At 40.1% G+C, this 22,246-nt stretch overlaps 2 protein-coding genes across 4 annotated transcripts in view; one reads left to right on the plus strand and one right to left on the minus strand.

The window, feature by feature from the left end:
* Nucleotides 1-47: 47 nt before the first annotated feature.
* On the plus strand, nucleotides 48-7,500 carry FAM8A1 (family with sequence similarity 8 member A1). The gene is made up of 5 exons (XM_071736407.1): nucleotides 48-708; nucleotides 3,388-3,508; nucleotides 5,546-5,669; nucleotides 5,885-6,024; nucleotides 6,351-7,500. Exons 1-5 carry the CDS (start codon nucleotides 63-65, stop codon nucleotides 6,493-6,495), a joined length of 1,176 nt encoding a protein of 391 aa, XP_071592508.1. The 5' UTR covers nucleotides 48-62; the 3' UTR covers nucleotides 6,496-7,500.
* A 2,001-nt stretch (nucleotides 7,501-9,501) lies between these two features.
* The window catches only part of NUP153 (nucleoporin 153), a 45,083-nt gene continuing 32,338 nt past the window's right edge, over nucleotides 9,502-22,246 (minus strand). For all 3 annotated transcript variants that reach the window (XM_071736392.1, XM_071736393.1, XM_071736391.1), the window contains exons 16-22: nucleotides 20,114-20,728; nucleotides 17,833-18,027; nucleotides 16,398-17,240; nucleotides 14,336-14,704; nucleotides 12,398-12,670; nucleotides 11,097-11,256; nucleotides 9,502-10,628 (exon numbers count right to left, since the gene is read on the minus strand). In XM_071736392.1, coding sequence (XP_071592493.1) covers nucleotides 10,544-10,628; nucleotides 11,097-11,256; nucleotides 12,398-12,670; nucleotides 14,336-14,704; nucleotides 16,398-17,240; nucleotides 17,833-18,027; nucleotides 20,114-20,728 — 2,540 coding nt within the window. In that variant the 3' untranslated portion in view covers nucleotides 9,502-10,543. The remainder of the gene's footprint in view (nucleotides 10,629-11,096; nucleotides 11,257-12,397; nucleotides 12,671-14,335; nucleotides 14,705-16,397; nucleotides 17,241-17,832; nucleotides 18,028-20,113; nucleotides 20,729-22,246) is intronic.

Here is a 22,246-nt window from a genome sequence, read left to right on the forward strand (position 1 = left end):
CTTCTCCCTCCCCCAACCCCCCCGCCCAGGTACGTGGTAGAGGCGAGGCGTCTCCCCCGCGCATGCGCGGTGGGCGCAACCGCTCAGTGTCAGCAGGGTTGGAGGAGATGGCGGAGCCTGGTCCGGAGCCGGGTACAGGGCGGACCGGCACCGGGACCGGGGCGGCGATGATGGCGGAGGGCGACAGCGAGAAGAGCGACAGCGTCACCGGAGGGGAGGCCGCCACCACCACGACCGCCGGCGCTGCGTCGTCACCGCCGTGCTCTCCTCCGGCGGCCGTTGGGGGTGAGAGCGGCGGGGCGAAGCCGCTGAGCGCGGCGGAGTACGCGCGGCGCGTTCACCAGTGGCTGTGGGACTCGTACTGCGGGTACCTGGGCTGGCAGGGCTGCCTCCCCGCCCTCCTCGCCTCTGCCGCCGCTGCCGCCTCCGCCGCCGGTCCCGCTCGCCCCGCCGCCTCGCCGCCATCCCCATCTTCATCACCGCCGGGGGCGGCTGCAGCCGCCGCAGCCTACTATAGCCCCTTCTACCTCTTCGCTCCGGCACCTGCCCACACAGCCACCACCGCGCCGGGGACCCGCGCCCCAACCACCGCTCCCGTCGCCCCTTGGCCGGGAACGGCGGGCAGGTTGGCCCCTCTGCCCAGGGCGGCCTCCAGCACCGGCGCCGCCAGCACCAGCGGCACCCCCAGGGAGACGGGGCGGCCGGCAGGTAAGTGGGGGACAGAGCAGGCGGGCAGCAGGACGCTGGGCTGAGCCGCTTCGCATGGGGGAGGAAGGGAGCGGCCCGCCGGGCCCACGGCACCAGTGGAGAAGCGGCTGGCGGCGCCGGGAGCCTCCGGTTTGCCGGAGGCTGTTGTGCGGGGTAAGCAGGGGGGTTGGGAACGGAGCCGTCGGCTTTATCCCCCGGCCCCCCCTTCGCCCCTTCTCGGCAGCGGTTTCGGTTTCCGCCGGGCCCCTCCGCCGCCGTTGTAGGAAACGGTGTCTGGAGGAGGAAGCTGAGGGTTTGCGACGTTGTGGGTCGCTGCATTCTTCAAACCCGGGCCTGTAGCTGTGCCTTGTGAAAGGGGGTCAGCCCAAATACCCAGTTGGTAAATCCAGAACGTAATCCATAAGCGGGTTTGAGAGGGTTGACGTGTGTGTACAGCTTAGTACTTGCAAGATGTTTTCATGGCTATGAAGGAGCTTTTTTCCAGTGGAACTTGGTTCTGGTGGCCACAGCTTTAAAAGTAGCCTGTTTAGATGATGAGAGCTGGAGTTAACTATCATTTTTGGTGGGCTCTTGGTGCTCAAATAAAATCATTTAATGAAATTGAAGCAGAGAAGTAAAAACGTGCTTGCATTCAACAGGCTTGCAGCGGGAATGGGATAAACAAACGTCAGTTTCAGCAGACAGTGCATAACCGTGCTGCTGTTTATGTTTGTTCGAGAGTAAGACAAACTTCTTCTGGTCACATGGGAGGTTAAAACCTGGAGCACAAACATTTATTTCCTCACAAATCTAGGAGTGCCTGGGTGACATTCCCCGAATGCTTGGTAGCACCTCGAGTAATGGTAGAAAGCCGTGGAGCAGAACACTGAGTGCTGAAAGACTTTGGAGAACTAAAGCCAGAGCTCCTGTCTTTTTGTAGGGCAAAGTACAGCATTACGGGTCTGTAACATTTATGAGCTCAGAGGCCGAGTGTGAGGGGAGAACGTTTTTAGTTGTTTTTTCTTTCTTTTGAAGGGAAGGGATTTTAGCTTCTGAACTCTTACGGTTTGAGCAGATGTTTTTAAACGAGATTATAACACAAAATAGTGTTTTCTTTAATTGTGCCCTGCTTCTGAGTAATCTGTTGCTTATAAACAGATATTGCCAGTCACCGAAAATGATAATATGTCCAAAGGCTACACTGAAATGATTCTTAGATTTTAAGGTAGTTCTTCAGGAACTAAATCTATTAAAGCTAATGTAGGGCAAGCCTAGCATTCCTGCTGCTGAACATGGAACACCTGGCCTTCTTAAGGGAGGGAACTCTGTGTACGACATAGTGCTGTGACACAATTATAAACAAAGGCCGTTGTTGTGCTGGTACTTTGGCTCCATGTTGCACAGAGATGTATCTGGAACAGCTGAAGTGATTATAGCTCCTTCTTTTCTGCTGCAGATTATTACCCATGCAGAACGCTTGGCAGGGCAGGTCATGTATCCAGCCCGGTGCCACAGCAGTTTACAAGCCCAGTGTGGTTATGTAAGCTGAAATAAGTGAGAGCTTCTGTTAATGTTGCATATTTTATACTGCAGCGTCAAAAAATGGAATGGGTAACTGGCTCTTGCAGTTCAGTCTGTGTGCAGGTGTGTTTCAGAGCACCAGTATTAACAGCACTCTGAGCAGTAACAAGCTCTTTATGGGTGGTCATCAAGATTTAAGATGCTTCCTCCCCTCTCTCCTTTTGGCCTTACAGCAGGAGATTACTTAGGGCTCCTCTACTGAGAACAACAGGGCAAAAAGTGCATCTGAGCCTCAGTTGTCATGTGGCAAACTGGTGCAAACCCATCTTTATTGCAGGCTTAATATAAGATGCTAGGCTTTGAGCTGAGATAAATGTGTGTTGTGTTTGGCTGTCCCTAACATCGAAATAGGAACTCCTGGCAAAATAGTGGATTTCTGTTGTGAAGTGGTTTCTGTTGTGGATTTCAAATCACTGCAAATCTGCCAGAACATAAGGGTTTCCAAGATTTTTTAACATAACAGAGCTTTAATGTTATTTCCTTAGCCCCACTTACCTTCATCCATATTCAGTCATTGAATCTAATGAATGTAAATTATATTGGGCCATTAATGTCAGTGTGTTCATTTTAAGAGAGCAAAAGAATGCTTTTATCTGGTGCTGTATGCTTAAACCAGGATTGCGTGACTGGCTGTGCTCCCTTCTGCTTTAAAGAATCTTTAATTAGAATTTAATTGACAACTTGGGCATGTTTTGGAGACATGACTGGAGACAAAATAGGCTGTGTTTTACTATGAAAGCTGATATATCTGATTTTCCTTTTATCTGAACTCTCAGATTGGCTGAACTCTGCTCTCTATGAAGCTATTTTAAATGAGAGAGCACAAAATTTGATCCATCTTCAATGTATTCCTGTTCTTTAGCAGGGTATAATCCTAATTATGAAGTGACTCAGGGTTCTGAAGGTTTGGCTTAGTTTAATAAGGATCTTATATCTTTAAACAATTCAGTGTATTTGAATTTATTCATACACTTTCTGGAATTTTCTTGAAGATGTGAACTGCAGTCAAGATCTTGATTATGTGCTTGCAATGAGGTTAATGTGAAACGTTCTTGAGATGGTAGTTTTAAATGTGTTAGTGCAGTAAAATCTGGGTAATGTTAACTGTTTCTCTTACAGGTCGAGAGTTCATTATCCCTTCATTGGCACACAGGTTCATAGCAGAGATGGTGGATTTTTTTATTCTGTTCTTTATAAAGGCAACCATCGTTTTAAGTATTATGCATCTCAGTGGAATAAAGTAAGTTGAACAATTCAAAGCTTTGTTATATACAGCCTTAAGCTCTTGATGCTTTTCAAGGCATTGATTATATATATATATAAAAATATGCTTATGTGTATGATGTCACTTAATTGTCAAAAGCTGAGGAAAAACCATCACAAGGTTAACCTTTTCAATACTTCATGATTTTTGATCAGCTTATGGAAAAAAAGACTTTGGATAAGTGTTTTCACAGGCTCACACACTCCTCTCTAAGGATAGATTAGACTTGCAGTCTTACTTGGGGCAGGAATAACAAGATTTTTTAAAAGTCCTTTAAGATTTTCAAAGCTAAAAATGGTACTGACAAATTTGTTTCTTCAAGTAGCCTTTAAAAATGTACTGGATCTGTCTGGGATGAATTTTATTTTCATTGTAGCATCTCCTGTGGTGCTGTGTTTTATATTTGTGACTAAAACAATGCTAGCCCACAACACAGAAATTCACATCCTGCATGCCAGATAGGAATGTACTTCTTAAAATACAGCCTGATTGCAAGGAATGTGGTCATGCTGCAGTCACTACAGAGTTTCTTTAAAAGTGTAATTAATTGTGTCTATCAACTCTACACTGGACAGATTCTTCATTTTGTTCTGTAGCTTATTTAATTCCTCTGGTCTTGGGTTTGTGTAATCAAACAGTTTGGTCTGATTAGGAAATGAGATAGGTGTGTAGTCAATAATTCCGTTATAAATATATTTCTGAATTTTTTATGCTAAAAGGTTTTATGCTAAAAAGCCTTTCAAATGTTGACTGACTGTGAACTGTTACAATACACATAACATCTTTCAGATACTTTAAGCTGCTGCTTGAAAGGTGTGTGGAAGAGGGTTAAACCCAAAACGATAAATACACCAGTGTAAATGATCAGTGTTCTGTATGCTAAACTCTTCAGTTCTGATTAGTTGTCAAACCCTCCAGCTCTAGCCTGACAGTTTTATTTCCATTTTTAGTAGGCTGGAAATTGATACAAAATGAAGTACTGGAAAGATGGGGAACAACTATATGGCTTCTGTAAAATAGTGAAGGTGATGGAGAGGGAATCTGTGTCAGTTAATTTACAGTGTATATTAAACATTACTATTTTTGCAAGAGCCAGCAAGTTGCTTACAAGTAACTTTTCCCAGCTTTCTGTGTTTGTTTTTTTTTTTTTTTGCTTATGGGACATGGTGTGCTAGAGGCTAGACTGAGGAGTTGTCATGAAAAAAATACCTCCTTGCAGGCTCAGAACAGGGCCGAGGTTGTATTGAATAGAAATGCAGGTTGCACCATCCTTTATTCCAGTCAAGAGGAGGCCAAGCAGTACAAATTCAGATAGACTGTTGTGAAGAGTGACTGCACATTTCTGTGAGTAGCTGTTCTCATTGAGATGGCTGAGTGAAAAATCCCTGCCTGAATACATGATGCAAGTATGTCCATTCCAGGTAGAGAATGTTGAATTTGTAGTTTATCTTGTGGAAAAAATGCAGTTGACTGCAAATTGATGCTTTGTAAGTGCAAACAGTTGAAGGTTGCAGTTGCTTTAAGTTAAAAACTTCCTCTTGTGTGCCAGGGTGCAAGGTCTCCCATGCTTGCTTAAGGGGAAACTTGTACCTTCTCCCTTGTATTGATGGAGGAGAATGCTGCTTTTCCTTTTTCATTGTGACCTCCTGTAAGGCAGAGGCTTGGATGCCTTCCATTTGTACGGAGTTAGATGATCACACACAGAATCCCTTGTTAATATGCCCAGAAGTGTGAGAATTTTCAGAACAATTCCACAGCTCATTACCTAGGGACACCATTGTGGAAAACTGGTAATAAAGAGTAATCATAATGAAAAAGTCAAAACAAACTAGGCAGCAACTTGGAAGGGAACCCAGTGTTCTGAATTTCAGTGGCTTGTTTAGTATCAGAGAAGCCAAGGAGCTTTTGTTCTTTTACTAAGACCAGAGCTGAAGGAGTGAAATTCTAGTTCTAAAGTGGTAACCTTGGTAATGGGAGAAGGATGGTTTTAAAGTTCAGTCTCATTTTGTACAGGGACATCTCTAAATTTGCCATGCATTACATCATAGAAGAAATAGATGAAGATACGTCCATGGAAGATCTGCAGAAAATGGTGATAGTAGCGCTCATCTACAGGCTACTAGTCTGCTTCTATGAGGTAATTACTCATTAACATTAGCTTCTGTAATTAATAGTTGTTAGTTGTTTAATGCATATTTAAAATAATTCTGTTACCATTTACCTATAAAATCAATCTTCTTGACAGTATTTTGGTTTGTATTGAAGCTTCTGACTTTCACGCAGTTCTGATGAAAACCAAGTTTGCTGGACCACACGATGTTGTGTAGAACTGATATAACTGTTCTTTCACAGATAATCTGTATTTGGGGAGCAGGTGGAGCAACCCCGGGGAAATTCTTGCTTGGACTGCGAGTTGTGACTTGTGATACTTCTGTACTAATTGCACCCAGCCGTGTGCTAGTGATTCCCTCTTCCAATGTCAGCATGACAACGTAAGTGCTCTTAGCTCAGACTTTGCTTTTGGGTTGGTAGTCTAGAAAGTAGTGATTTGGAAGGAAATACACCATTTTTAAAATTAGATTAATAAAATATTAATAATTAGATTGCAAGATGCATTGTTGGATTCTGTCACCTAAGAATAAACCAGCAATTACTCAATCATGTCAGTATTTTTCTTTGATGGTAAAATAAGCTCCTGTAAACTCTGGGGATTGAGTTTTGTGCTGTGCAAAACCGAGGTGCTAAACTCAGAAGTACGCTACCTACTAATCTGGGCAGAAAAGGGAAAATAAGACATGTTGTTTTATTCTCATTTCAGGTCCACAATACGAGCTTTGATCAAGAATTTTTCTATTGCTTCATTTTTTCCTGCATTCATTACACTGCTGTTTTTCCAGCATAACAGAACAGCCTATGATATTGTAGCAGGGACTATTGTGGTAAGAAGAAACGGAATCAGATGATACTGAGATTTCCAGACTGGTTTTGAACATCTCTCTCCCATCCCAGTGAACAAAGATCTACTCCAAAACTGAAATTGAGTTGTCTATCAGAATCTTTTGCCCAAATTAAATGGGAACTAATTTAGAAGGTGAATGTTTTGCTCCAGTGTGATGCCAGCAGCTGCCTTCCCAGGTATTGGAGTTTTCATAAATGCCAAAGAAGTCTGGGAGAACCTCTGTGTATTAAATCTGCAAGTATTAACCTCAGATTGACAATAAAGAAGGTGGCTGTATTAACTGCAGAAAGGAGCTTCTTTCTTCATCACCCTGTGGAAAGCAGATACCTAGAAATACTCTACCTTAAAAGAAATGTTGCTCCTATGGTTTTGGATGTTGGCAGGTAACTCAGCCCTAAGTTTTCAAAACAGCTGCCTAAGTCATACGATAGAACTCTGAAGGGAACATAGCTACTGTATTAAGACAGGCAAATCATGTTTATTAAATTGCCATGTGTGTAGAGATATGAGCAGTGTTTATAATGTTCTTTTATTATTGCTTCACAGATCACACTCCCTCACCTAAGTATTTTATCAGAACACTGATGAGAAAAGTATTTTGCATGATTGTTTTAAGCATTGTCACTTACTGCACACGTCAAAACTAATAAAGAGGTGACAGAATAGCTGCTTTTTCTCTGGGAAGGGTATGTTACACTGCAGTGTTAGTGATGTGGGGTCTGTAAATAATTTTGGAGCTATAAGCAGTACAGATCATGCTAAGGAAAGATAACTTTTTTCCTTCTGTTTCAAGTGAAAGCATTTGTCTATTTCTTGCATATAATACCAAGCAGAACAACTGAATGTGTTCCGGGAGCATGCAGAAAACATTAACTGAAATGTGTTATGGGTGTAAATCTACAGAAATACAAATACTGGTTGTTTTCACTTTGTAATTCTGGCTAACTATTTGTATATTCAGAATAACTTATATACTGAATAAAGAAGCCTAATATTTTGCATGATTAAATAGCTTTAATTTGTTTATTCTCATGTTATTAGTACCTTGGGAAAGGAATATAAGCGTTACTGTTTTATTAAAATTTGAGTAGGAGTTTGGAATTCTTCTAGAGCCCTGTTTTTGTGTGTTACTCCCTTAGTTTTAATTTGCCACTGCCTTCAATTTCAAACAATGGCCTGGTTGCAAGTAGAAATGTTTGAAAGCTTGGTTCTCTCATCTTCCTCTCTTGTCTCTCGTCTGATTTCATCAGTAATATGTTAATATTCTGCAATAGTTTTAATTTGAAAGAGAATGGTGTTCTGTGTATAAATATAAGCACCTGTCTGTGCATTCCTGTCTTCATTTAAAGTGATATTTCAGGACCAGATCCACTGCATTAATAGTGGGAGAACATTTTCCAATCAATTGCCTCTCTAGAATGAAGTCACTACCTCTTTAGATTGTGACTTTCAGGTATTTCTGAAGAAAATACACTTTCTGCTTCTGCTGAGTTTTATCTTTATAAAAATACCTAACCCTAACTGTTGTTTTACACCAATGATTTATTATTATGAAAAAATAAGACTGTAGCATCTTCAATGTACAGTTAGCATTAGACCAGTGTTACTGACAAGTCTCACTGAAATAATGCCTAAGCAATAAATGGCAGTAAGGTGGACTGAATAAAGCACCTGCTGGAGGTTGTTAGACCACTTAAATGCTTAGCTGAAACAGAAGTTCAGAGATGCCACTTAAATGCTCTTTCAAAGAACTGCACTGTTGACTCAAGCTTAAAGTTGAGGCATGGCAATGAGCCTAACAGAAGCTAAGGCTGTTGGAGTTAACTTAAATCCCTTCTAGGGTGAGCATTGCCTTTTTTTTACAATTCCATCCATTTTTTTTACAATTTCACTATGAACAAAAGTTCCTTTTATATTCAATGTACTGTAGCAGTGACCTAGAAACCTAGGATTAGGATGGGGAGAGGAAGGGAAAAGCAACACTGCTGGTGTTTTTTTGCTACCAAGTCAGGTTTAAGGGAAAGTACCCTGTAGGAGACTTCCACCCCTTCCACAGAAAGTGAAGAAAAAAAGTGACAGATAAACACAGAGCCTGTCCATAAAAAAATGTATACATTATGCTGCTGTGTGTCTTTTACACAGTTTTTTTCCCAGTTGTAGGCTGAGTACTTGGCAGGTGATTGGTAGAGCTAAGGGAAAAAAAAAGTTAAATTTGTTGCGCTTTTCAGATACAGACATTGGAAAATACATAACTGCATTATAATCCTTCCACAGCTGCAGTGGCAGGACATGACTGTCTGAATGGCAGCTTACACGTGTGGTTTTAAAGTTGTTGAGTATTTTTTTGTTTACAGAAACAGCGACTGGAGCTCTCCCTATGAAAGAATTCCACACAACCAGGAAGTTTTTCCTCCCACCAAGCCTTGTCCGTGCTTAGAAAAGTATCTGGTGGCATAATGCCAGCACCTGTAACTGTACCAGTACCAAGAGCAGGGGGGTGAACAGCAGAAGGATCAGTGAAAAACCCCAGCAACACCTCTAGAGGCATTTAGGGCTGACACGTTTGCACAACTGTAGCTGTAGAACCGTAAACTGAATGCTTAGGGGCAGCTCAGCTGTGGTCCTCAGACAAACAAGAGCATTTCCTCTCATTTCACTAGGATGATGTCTGCTGTTCTCCAAGAAGCTCCTCAAATTGCTACAAGCAGATAAAATCCAAATTACTCACAGTTGGGTGGACTTTTTCCCTCCTCATTTAGAAGGGTGGTCAATGTTTTGGTCAATTACCTTTTTCTTTTAAAAAATGCTATAAAAATTAACTGCAACCACTGGGGCCAGACAAACCAAGTAAAACTCTCCTTCCTAACAGGGAACCTCTAACTATTTTAAAATCCTCTAAAGTCAGAATTTCTGTCTCTGTCAAAAAGCAAAGGTTGGAGAAAGCACCTGACATCGAGTGCATCACCTTGTACAGCTAGCGATGCCTTTATCGAGAGTTAAAACTGCCAGACAATATTCCATATTTTTTATTGATGGCATTTATCCCATGGTTTAACATGTTAATTATACTGTAATAAACATGGCTTTAATATTAAACTTTTCCTTATTATCCAAAGTCACCACAGTCCATTTCAGTAAATATAAAAATATATACTTAATACTTTGTACAATACTGGTTTTTGGTCCAAACAAAAATGGATCAGAAAAGCCAATAAACTTACTTTAAGAATTCCCAATTTTAAAGATTTTCTAAATGGATTTAGGCAACTTTGAATAATGGGATTTACATAAAATCTGAGACAATACTAAACAAAAATGGCCATAACACACAAAATTAAGATTTAAATTTCACAGATTTGTTATGCCAAAAAAGTACACAGAGAAACAAAATTGTATTTACACATTTCATAATAAAATAACAAAGGCGAGACAGGTGATAAAGGGCCGTAAGAATGAAAATATAGAAATAGCATATAATTATTAAATGAAGAACTACAGATCTAACAAGTCCTTAGCATGAATCATCCTTTAATCAGTCTTCCTCTATCAGAAAATTTTAGCGCACGATACACCCAAACTCACTCACTTCACACATACACCAGCACAAACTCAGCATAGAAATCATTCGTTATCAACATTCTCTACTCTATACAGCATCCCTCGCTGATATAATTACAATTTCGAGGCGTCAGTAAACGCGGATGAGCGCACATAGTGGTGCAGATGAGGAGGTATTGTACAAGCCATTCACTGTGCAGGCTCTACTCACGGCTACAGCCAGACCACGCCGAGTCAGTGAAACAAGTAACTTGCTGGAGTCTAAAATAGTTTTGCTTGAGAACGGCCTTGTTGCCAACTCTATTCGTTACCAAAAAGAAAAAAAAAAAAAAAAAAATTCTAACCGGGGGAGAGAGAAGGGAAGGAACGGGCAGCAGAGTTTTATAATCCTTTAGGCAGCTCTGACTTCAGCTAACCCAGCATGAGGTACGATCCCAACAACAGAACAATGCAGGGTAGTAGCTGCTTCAGAAGTTGCTTTACCGGTGGGGTGATTATTTTCTACGTCTAACTGCAATCTTTATCTTCCGACCAGAAACTGAAGATCCAGAGGCAGAGAAAACATTTTTCCCATTAGTCCTATCAAAAGAAATTAGTAGTTCAGAGTTTAGGACAGTGTAGCTGAAAATTCAGTAGCAGCACTGAGTAGATACTCCAGAACAACTGTTTCATAGTCTTGTCTCACTAGTTATCAGCTGGCCAACAAATGGCATATGATGAACAGGAGGAAGAGAGTTCCAGAAAGCAAAAGCAATTACGTCTCTCTTATTCAGAAGGTAAGCAGCAGCATAATGGCCAGATACAGATCTTACCTTTCAAGAACAAGACAATTTCACTTAGGTTGATGTGCGATATTTCTGACAGCTGGGCTCCTTTAAAGAGACTGTTGCTTAGTTAGCCAGTCAGGCTAATACACGGAAGGATGCCCAATTTAGTTTCAAACTCCAAGGTTCATCTGAACACGTCATGATTTAACAGCAGCAGAGGCTGAACACTGTCCACTGATATTACCCAAAGCTCAAGGGAAATTCTGATACGGTCTCTTACCCCATTGTAAATGTTGTAGGCTGGTTGAACGAAAATCCTGAAGAGCCAGAAGGCTGTGCCGGTGCTGCTGGTGCAGGAGAATTTGCAACAAAAGTAAATACTCCGGGGTTATTTGGAAAGTTGAAATTAGAAGTATTACTTCCAAACCGGAATACGGAACCTGGCAAGATGGGGTGGAAGCAGAAGTAAGAAAGTTGAAATTCGAGTTCATCCTTTTTAGCAAAATCCTCATGTTCTTCCCACTATTTTTAAAGATTTTTTTTTTTACAGGTTGGTGAACGTGACAAAGTTGTGGGTGAGGAGGCTGCCCCTCAAGTGCCAGATTGCTACAGGAACAGTATATGGAAATTATTCACTGTAGCAGAAAATCATAAAAGGATTCTTAAAGTAACATTGCTGGCACACTGATAATGAATTGGTTGCAAACATGTATTCAGTTTCTACTTGTGTATATAGAAGCTTATTAATAAAGTCTTAAATTATACTACTGAATCATGTAAATTTTTTTATTTAAGCAAGCTTTCTTGTGTTACTGCAGTCGATCTGGAGTCCTTTAATTAATGCTCATTTACTGTGCTAACATAGTACCTCATTGTAAAAAATTCCTACCATTGAAGTAACTGACAAGCAACACAGACAGTCCAGTGAGTTTTTATCTTTAAATTGCTGCCAGATTAATAAAAGATTGAGTAACATGGTGTGCCATCTGAGCTATTGGTTATTACAAAAATGTTGGCTACTTGTAACAAACAGAGGCTATTTTCTTAAATTTTGGAGAGGAAAAAAGCACTCTTTTCTGTTGAAGTATTTGATGCGATGACAGAAAACACTTATATTCCAGCAGTCCATTTTTTTACTAATAACTAGTGTGGAACAGGTTTTTCTTACAATTACATTAGAAGGATTGTTTTCTGCCCCCTTCCCACAGTATTTTAGACCTCAATAGTAAAAAGAACCTTATTTGAAGTCTTGACCCATAAATTCTTAGAAATAACGATATTCTTACACAGCAAAGCCCCCAGTCCAAGCTGCCAATGCCTGTCAATTAGATGCCCAAGAACTAACTTATCCAAAACCAGTAGTTACTGCAGTGCTTCTGCCATTCTGGTTTGTAAAATCTTCCCAGTGAATACTCCGTGTTTTTTAACACTTCCTTTTAATCACTACAATTTAAAGAAAATCAACACTGAAGAAAATAAAACATGCGTGTGCAAGGCAGAAATCCTTTCTCCGTAAAATTAAGAATAAAATAAAAACATCATTCTTGAGACTTAAAAGGGGAGAGGATGGTTGACACTCACCAGCACTGGGGGTGCCAGAGCCAAACCCTGGCTGTTGAGTCGCTTGCTGTCCGAACACAGAGGGCTGGGTGCTGCTGGTCACGGAGCCGAAGGTGGGAGGAGCAGGCTGAGCACCAGCTGAAAACAACGGTGTTGACAGCGATCCAAAACTTGGAGCACTTGGCTGGCTGGACCCTTGGCTCTGGCCAAACACTGGTGGCTGAGTGGCACCAAATGCTGGGCCGGCAGCAGGCGCTGAAGGCCCAGAGCCAAACAGAAACGTAGAGGACAACCCTAGGGGAAGAGAAAAGACGTCTCAGTATACACGGGTTTTTTTCCCCCCCAGAAAAAGAATGAATGCAGAAATGTTCTAAAACCTCCTTTCCTCCCCACCAAGTCTGGCAGCTGAATACTAGTTCTGATTTCAAACTAATTGTGTGAGTATGTAGAACATAGAGTACGTGAGGCACAACAGGAACTGCATCTTTTCTTTCAAGAAACATAAAAAATACCAAGTTACCTGAGTCAGACACAGTTAAATCTCAAACACATTGGTTGTCTAAACTCATATTACTGCATTAACATTAATGTTCTATAAACAGATTCCCACAAACAGTATGTTTTAATTTGTATTTACTAAAAGCTAAAGTAATCTACTAAATGCAGAGAATATTCACTCAAATTGTGGTTTTCAAAACTGCAAAATACAGCTCCCCATCTATTAAGATCAGAAGAAGATGAATCTTTCCTGTCGGCAACTGCAACCCTCCCGGCCCAAGTGCTCACCATCCTGGAGGCCAAACCAAGTTTGCAGTGATCTCTCTGAACTCAGAAACTTGGTTTAGCAGAGTAATGCTGTGTACAACATCAACAGACAACCTGCTTATTTGCTTGGCTGCTTTGGTACTGCATGGCCAGAGGCAATGAAACAAAAATAAGCGACTGAGCAGTGGCTCTGAACCTACACAGCAGATCTGCTGTGCAAAAGGGAACATTTTAAAAAGCACTACTGAAGCAACTGAAGCAGTCTTCATGCAACAGAAAATGCTCTCCATTGCATCACAACTTGGAAAAGTTGAGTGTTTTTCTTTCCATCAATGAATATATGGTAAAAATTAATACAGGCTTCTGCATTAAAAAAATGAAAAGACCCTGAAAGTTACTGATCTGTAAGCAGGTTAAATTGATCTGCTGGTTGTTATAATTTAAAGGACTGTTTTCTCTGCTTGTGCAAATTTAATTTCTGTGAGTGACAAGCAATCAGATTAAACTAGATGAAATCTCTCCTTTGCAGGTTCTATTTTATTTCCAGCATACTGTTAAGTTAGCAGGGATACAGATATTTGGCAGATTTAGACTTGTGTCATACTGCTAAAATCATGAAGTTGAATAGTGACATAAAACTTGAAGAAACTTCGGATTCTTATCTCTGTCTTCTCTCTAAACTGCTAGAAAATTAACTAACACAGGCCACAATGCATATTAGAAACCAACCCCTAAGCAGCAGCAGTTGCATGTAGAGGCACTGTGTTTATATGTACTTTTGAAAGAAAGATTTTGCTAATCTTGACATTGTTTACAACACTTGAGAGTTTTAGGTATGACAGAGAAAAATCAGGAAAGCTGTAATTCATTGACATCTAACTGTAAGCACTGGACTGATATCAAGAGAAAATAAACTATCATTCTCATGGTGAAAAGTTCCCATACAAATTGAAATCCAATAAGGATTACCCTTTGCATAAAACAATGCTGTTGCCAGTTCATTCCTAAACTGTTTCCCAGACTGTCTATGAGAAACTGAGCCCCAATTTATATTGTTGAATATAATGCTAAATGTATTTCTCTATTTCCATGCGTTTGGCCTAAACATTCTCCAAAGAAAAATGGTGAAGAAACTGTATTTCCTTGGTCCACTATGTAATGGCAAAACCAGAAGAGCATCTATTTTAAATGTACCTGTTGAACTTGATGTAGTTGTGGCTCCAAAAGCAAAGCCTGAATTTGCTGCATTGGTACTACTGGCTCCCGAACCAAAGACAAATGAAGCAATAGCTGTGCCAGTGCTGGAAGATGTGGTTGCTGGTTTGTTTTCTTGAGAGAAGCCAAATGACTGAGATGCTGCAGGTTCTGCAGAATTGCCAAAAACAGAACTGCTCACAGTGTTGCTGGGTTGTCCAAACACAAAGGGAGTGGGAACTGGCTGAGGATTTGAAGAAGAGATGGCACTGCCAAACACACTGCTGCTGTTGGCTGAAGTGGTGGGCACAACTGTGCTGGAAGAACTTGAGCTCAAGAAGCTGAAGGATGGCTTTGCTGCTCCTTGATCTGAAAGGGAGAGCAGCACACATAAATCACCACAGAAATGCCAAATGAAACACAGCAAGTGCACTCCTGTTTAAATCACTGCACAAAGAGCAGTCCTGAATGACACCTCAACTACTATTCCAGATACGGCTGCTTGCATAAAATCCAAATTTAATGTGCTAATTGCTGACATCCAGAATTAAAGGAAGAGAATTGTTAAGAACAAGGACACCATTGCAGTCCAGCTTTTACTGGTTATTGGTTACAAACACTCAACATTGGCTGCTGTTACCTCAACCAGTATTAAGCAGTATTTCTGAACTCTTCAAACAAAAATGTACGTCAGATATTCTCAGAAGAACATCAGTCACCTGCAACAGTTTTATGGCTTTGCTCAATGGAGTATTGAAGAGCAGTTACATTTGTACCTTGTTCAAAAAATACAGCCCTCTGCCTACAGCTTTCAGTCAAGCAAGGCTTTCTATTCACCAGCTTAACTCTTCCAGCTTATGTTCACTGTACTTAAGCACCTGCAAGGCCTGCTTTCAGGAAACAACCCACCATTAAAAACACTGTTACAGAGTACTAAATGCAGTTCCACAGACTTAGAATAAAGCCATCTTTTAAAGTCAGTCATTGCTCTGCTTTCCCTGTGCTGCTGGTCTAAATTCTCATTACTAATTTGTAATCTGGTTTTCAACTTTACACTCTTTTTTTTTTTTTTACCCGGAACTATGGCCCCTTTTCATCTACAGTTTTTAAGGGAATACACCATTCTTCAGAATCCTTGTTAAAATCTCCCTTTTTGCACAAAGTACTTTATCAACTTTCCATGACTAAACCAAACTCCAGAACTTTAACTGTCAGGTAAAAACCAAAACAAAACAACAAACCAAATTCAACCTCAAAACACACCCACATCCATCTCCCCTCCTCCAACAACTACAATACTCTTTTTAAAACTTGTCTGTTCAGTAGCAGTTCAACCTAAGAATACTGTGATTAACACGAGCATAAACTCATGTATTGCTTTTATTCAGGCTTACTCACGAATATAATTTTCTACATCAATTCAGAAGCTAGAACTAATCTTGTTCTCTAAAACACTGATATTAAGCCATACAAACAGAATATAACAACCAGAATTTTTCCATGCAGTGATGACCACTGAAGAACTTCAATCTTTCACACCAGACTTTCAACAAATCAATGAACACAAAACCGTGCAGTATCTCTGAAGTTATTTTGATACCTTTGTGGCAGCAGAGAAATGGTGGTAAACCCTGCAGCATAGCTACAAGTTCGTGGGAGTAAGATACTCTCTGATCCCCTTTCACTGAAAAACAGTGTTAGTATGAGGCCTCTGTGTGGCATCACACTACAGATTACCAGCTGTGCAACTGCCAAGACCATGAAGCATCTGTGTTCATACAGGTACCTAAAGGTGTGGTGATTTTTTCTGTCTAAATCTAGTGTTAAAACTCATTGAAATCTAAAAATAATTTGCTGTGTATTGTCAACACACCAACAACCAGAACTAAAAGAAAAAAAAAAAAAAAAAAAAAAAAAGAGGTTTCAAGCAGCAATTAACCCTTTTCTAAAGCTCTAAAATGTATGAATGTATCAAACCCCATAGATTTTATCCATTATGGCTTTGGAGGTATTATTTGATTAACACAAGCAGACAAGCTAAGACAAAGGATGTTCCATTTACCTGCAGTACTGGTTTGTGCCCCAAATGCAAAAGATGGCTTTGCCTGCTCAGTTTCCTTCTCTGATGGTTTAACGAAACTAAAATTGAACATAGGTTTTGCTGTACTCTCCTCTTTGGTATGTTCAGCTGTCCCAGCTGAAAAGACAGGTTGTGCCTTTAGCTCTTCATTGTCAGCTTTCTTTCCAAATGCTAATGGAGCAGCAGAAGTGACAGAGTCTTGTTTTTCTTCTGTCCTTCCCAAAACAAACTGTGAGGCAGGTGTAGACTCCGTACTGCCAAAAGAGAAGCCTCCCTTTGTTGAAACAGTTTCATCCTTTTTCTCCTCTGGCTTCTTAAATACAAGAGCAGGTGATGCTGCCTCCTTTTCTGCCACAGTTCCAAAAGTGAAACCACTGACTCCAGTTTTATTCTCATTGGTAGCCACGGAAGAAGCAGAACTCGTGCCAAAACCAAAGCCTCCCAGAACTGGTTCCTCTTTCTTTTCCGGCTGTCCCAGGCTTGATGTCCCAAACTGAAATGTTGAAGGAGCCTGACTGCTCGCAGATGGAAGTCCAAAGGTAAAACTGTTACTTTTACCTTCTTTTTTACTGTCGTCTGATTTAGAGTCTGAGGAAGAAACTCCAAATTTGAAGTCCCCTGAAGTAGTAGGAAACTTGAATCCCCCAGTCACAGTGTTGGAGGACGCAGATTCGGACGCGATGCCGAACTTGAAGCTCCCTTGTTCTCCAAATTTAAAACTTCCTGTGCTACCTAATGTATGAGAAGATTCAGAAGATGATGACTGGACACCAAATGTAAATGATGGCATTGCAGCATTTGTGGACACAGTAGCAGTACCAAAACCTGCAGAAATAAGCAATAACATTAATTTTGCAATATATGATGTAATTCACGTAGGTCTTAGCTATACTATTAGCTGTACTATTTAGCTATACTATTCTAGTCCTGAACTTCCCAGACAAAACTATATAAAAACAAAACAAAAAACAAAAGACAAAAAAACAAAAACAGACACAAACCCCCAAAGACACCCAACCCAAACCACAAAACAAAATAAACCACAAAACAAACAGGAAAAGCTCACACTTCCTCTCTACATATGCCATTTTCACAATGGTTTTCTTCTAAACATCACCTGCCTTTAAAAAATGTACTGCTAGCTTTTGTACATCATGCTTTTAGTATAAACTCCAAATGAACACCAGCTATGGCTTGTAAAGAACTATGTTATTAATACAAGCTTTTCTCTAAAAAGCATAGTATTTTTTTCTGGTAAAAGGGTGTGGAAACACAGACATTACCATACTGAAGCAATAGTCCAAGAGGAAAAATGAACAATTTTTGCCGTAACTCAAAGGAAAAATAATTGTACTTTAAAAAAAAAAAAAAAGTGAATTGCAGTATGCACACCTTTGGTATTCTCATTAAGTATTACCTTTGAGCTCTGCTTTCGTGCCTGGCTTTGCACTTTCACAGGCTATACATTTTGTGGCTTCTGCTTTGTTTTGGACCAAGCAGACCTCACAATCCCAGCTTCCTTCAGGCTTCTTGAATTTATCTAAATCCAGAAATCCTCCAGAAGAAGCAGAAAATGCAGAAACACTGCTACTGGTCACAGGCACTGAACTCCCTGAGAAATAAGCAAGATAGTTAATCATCCTGCTTAAATGATAAAAGTGAACATCAGCTTTTTAAGAAACACTTAAAAATTACAAAGCAGACAAGTGTAACAGTTAAAAAAATCAAACTATAAATGAATTTCAGTCAAACTCAATCCAGGAATGTAAACAATAGAAGCACTTTGATTCTTCCTTGCAATCTAGATATGATTTTAAGCACAAACTGAACAACTGACATTTAAAAAGCAACTGTAGTTCATACCGTAGAGCAACATAACCTATTTCAGATGTAAATCAAAGGTACTGTACGCAACTAGGTCTATTGAAAGAATTTCTGGTGACACGAGTAACTCATACTCAAAGTTAGCACCTCTAATAATAATTGTCAAGTGACTCAAAACTACACCATGACAAAAAAACCCAAAACTAAACAAAATTAAAAAAAACCCAGAAAGACTTCCAAACCCACAACTCTGTGTTCACCGCACAAGCTCCACTTTTTAAGAGCAGTAAAAACCTCCACAAAGTGGCCTGAAAGACAATGCTTGCCTTTCGATTTTTCTCCCCTGTAAAGTTCACTCGATGCTGCACACCAACAGAAAACGTCAGCTCTCTAAGTGTGAGGACTCAAGTGGACATCCAGAAGGCATAAGAGCATCACATAATTCATAGAATCATGGAATGTCAAGTTTGAAGTGACCTCAAGGATCATCTGGTCCAACCCCTCTAATACTATAATTTATATGAGATGTCTCAGCACCCTGTCGAGATGAGACTTAAAACTTTCTGAAGTGGGTGAATTCACCACTTCCCCTGGGAGACCAATCCAAATGTCTGACTGTCCTCACGGTGAAATATTTACCTTGTGTCCAATTGGAAACTCCCCAGGAGCAACTTGTGCACACTTGACTCCTTGTCATGCTTATCTAAACTTTTAAACCACTGACTGTGGCATTTAAGAGAGATAATGTCTCAAATTCAAAACAGTAGACAGGAATGGGTCTTCTCTTCCACGGCACATCCAGAAAATTTTTATCCTCCCATTTTACTTGCCTCATTCTTCCCTTGACAGATGTAATATAACTGTGCAATTCTCTGTACTGTGATAGTCATGGCAAACCTCCTACATTTCAAAAATTCCTTCTTGCAATGGCTAAGAGACTCAGACAAAAGTACAAGGTGATCAGACAGAGGCTGAAAGTCCACGAGAATAAGCTTCCTCTGATATGCATTATTTTAGCTAGAGAAATTACAAATGATTACAAAAGGATGATTACAAAAGGAAGCCAATCTAGTCCACCCTGGATTCTCCCACACCCCCAGATACATTCACAAAGGTACTTCTTGATGTGACAGTATATTGAATTATGCAAACAGCTAATGAAAATTAACCCTAAAATAATTATTTGTAGTTTAAAAGCAATTCACTTGCCACACTCAAAATCAATTACAGCCACATATAATGGGAAAAGAAAACAGTGCACTGAAAATTGTGCCCCACCTCCCCAAGGTCTGGAAGGACCTTGGCCTGCCAGAACAAGGTCAACCCATGTTCAGAAAGGCTACCACTAGCTTTTACAGGCAAACTTGGAAGTAAAATTTTGTTTCATCTTAAGACAACTCATTAACAACTACACTGTCTTGAAATCTGGCTTCATATTCCTGCTCCATTCCACACAAATGCTAAGTGGATAAGTTTTTCTGTAAATACCATTTCTACTTATGTTTTGAAAGAAACCCAGTAATTTTGAACTATACAGAGTTCAAGTTTTTCCCCAATGCTACCAAGTAAACTGATTTCAAGTTAATTAAGGCATCCAGCTTAGCCACCTTTCCTCATCAGCTGCAAAGCAGGTTATATTTGCTTCAATTCAGCCTTGCACTAATACAGTTCACAATCAGTTTAGTTCATGTGATAGGCTGGAATCTGGGCTGAGACCTCAAAAGCACCTGTAACCATTTCTGCAGACAGGCACTAATCCATCCTGTCTGGCACGCAGCCATGGCTGCTGAAAATATTTTGATATACAATGTATTTTATTCTGTAAAGAATACACAGAGGCTGAGATTGAAACAAGAGAAAAGAGAAGAACACACCTGGTTTATCGGATTGACAAGCTACACATTTGCTGTCTTCTGCCTTATTTGACACAAGGCACACTGTGCAGTTCCAAGAGCCTTTTGGCTTTTTGAATTTGTCTCCAAACCCCAGAGTAACTGTTGTGTCAGTGCTGCTGGAGGAGGATGTCACTGTCACCGAGCTGTCTGTGACCACTGGCAATGTCAGAGCAGGTGTTACTCCTGTGCCAGGCTTTGGTGTCTCACATGCTATACATTTTGTAGCTTCAGGTTTGTTCTGGACCAGGCAGGTATCACAATCCCATGTGTTGGGTGCTGTTTTAAATTTGTCTTCAAAGCCAAATGTCCCTGCAGTAGTGACTGCTGCCTTAGAGGTGACACATTGACTTGAGCTTATTGTCTGTTTTGTACTCTCAACTGTTGGCACTTTAGCAGCTTGACACGTTACACATTTTGCATCTGTGGTTTTGTTTTGTAGACATGGGTCGTAGGTGTCAGACTGCCAAAATGAGGATGCTTGTTTAGAGCTGTCTTTACCAGCAGAAAAACTACTTATTGCAGGCCTTGTGTAAACCACTGGGCTTGTAGCAGGCTGTGCAGACGTAGAGGAGAGCGTCTTCACAGATGTAAAGCCTACAAAAAAAAAAAACCCAAACCAGGAAGAGATAAAGCAATACCCTCACTACATGTAAGTTACTTATAACACTAAATGGTTATAAATTTAAACCAAGTGTCAATGGTTACAACTATATGCCCTGACTAACTGCACAGGAAGTCCCTGGAAATCTAAAAGGATGAAATTTCATATCCTGCACTGGGACATAACAGAACATTTATTTAAAGCTTGATTTAACTCTTAATTTCGTATAAGGTTTTAAATACCAAGCTTTACTGGTAGAGACAAGTGGGAACAGTACTGAAAGCTGACTGTCAGCCACAGACTAGAAACAATCAAATTTCATTTTAAGACACCATGCCCACTTGAATCAAATTTCTAAAGCTATTTCTGCCACAGTAGATGACTCACATTCACTTTAGTAGCTGTAGAGCTGTTGGTCCTAGGACCAATGCACGTGGTATTCTCCCACAAAGTACTTAGTAAGTAATAAAAATGAAGACAACAAAACAAGTGCTATCTATAACCTTTACACAAAATTCACTAGACAGACACCAACTCTTTATTTAAAGGTGCCAATTTTAAAAGAAAACAAAAACTACTAACACAGAAATACTGAAGAAGATGCTGCAGCAATAAACCTTAAGTAGCAGCACAAGTTATTTGTAAAGCAAAAATGAGGTGGTTTTTTTACTTTAAATTATTAGTACATTGTTTGGTTCTGTTTTTTTCAGTTTTTTATTTGTGTTTGGTTTATATCTGAAGTGGAGTCTTTGAAGAGTGAAGATTTAGAACATACTTTTCTTACACTGACAATGAAAATTGGTGTCACTTCACTTTTAAGTCCTTCCTTAAACAAAACAGAGTGTATTTACTCCCACTTAGCTCTTCCCAATCAAAAAGGCACCGTCTTCCTAAGTAGTACATAGACACATGTCACTTTGTTAATGAAGTCCTGATGCAACTAAAGGTTTTTAGAAGAAGTTCACATTCAACAGTCCTTTTCCTTAAAAAAACCCAACCATGTACACGCACTATTAAAGCGTTGAAAATAACTGCAATTGCTTAAAAATAGCAATTAGAAAAGGGTTTCTAAAGTGAAACAACCCACTTCTACTAACAGTTTACATTTGAATCCATAGCAACTGTTATCACTTAGAGCCAAAAGATTTGTGGCTTTTGAAATACCTTTAAGAATGAAACCATCTTCACTACTCTTAATTTCCAGAGATGGTGCAGGTGGGAGACAAATGGTTGTAAAGCATTTAATTTTCAATTCCATAAATTTTATTTAAAATTAAACACTGATTAGTTGACTAATTCTCTTTATATTTAATTTACTATTACATCCCAACATATGAAAGAGAAGCAATGCATATGGTTTGAAGTTGCAGTTTTCCTTTCAGCATTAAAAGCCACTCAGAATAGCACAGGAGATACACCCAACAGATACCGAGTCTAACATAATGCTCTCCTATGTTTGTGTTTATAGCTAATACTGAATTAATTGTGATAAAATAGGGGGTTTTGTTGCT

The sequence above is a fragment of the Heliangelus exortis genome, chromosome 2, assembly GCF_036169615.1.
Source record: "Heliangelus exortis chromosome 2, bHelExo1.hap1, whole genome shotgun sequence".
NCBI classification, from domain to species: Eukaryota; Metazoa; Chordata; class Aves; order Apodiformes; family Trochilidae; genus Heliangelus; species Heliangelus exortis.

Bases quoted from the DNA above. Each gene is read 5' to 3' on its own strand.
- FAM8A1 (XM_071736407.1), top strand. From the start codon at position 63: ATGCGCGGTGGGCGCAACCGCTCAGTGTCAGCAGGGTTGGAGGAGATG. The intron at 709-3,387 runs GTAAGTGGGGGA...TTTCTCTTACAG, and splicing joins GGAGACGGGGCGGCCGGCAG to GTCGAGAGTTCATTATCCCT. The intron at 5,670-5,884 runs GTAATTACTCAT...GTTCTTTCACAG, and splicing joins TACTAGTCTGCTTCTATGAG to ATAATCTGTATTTGGGGAGC.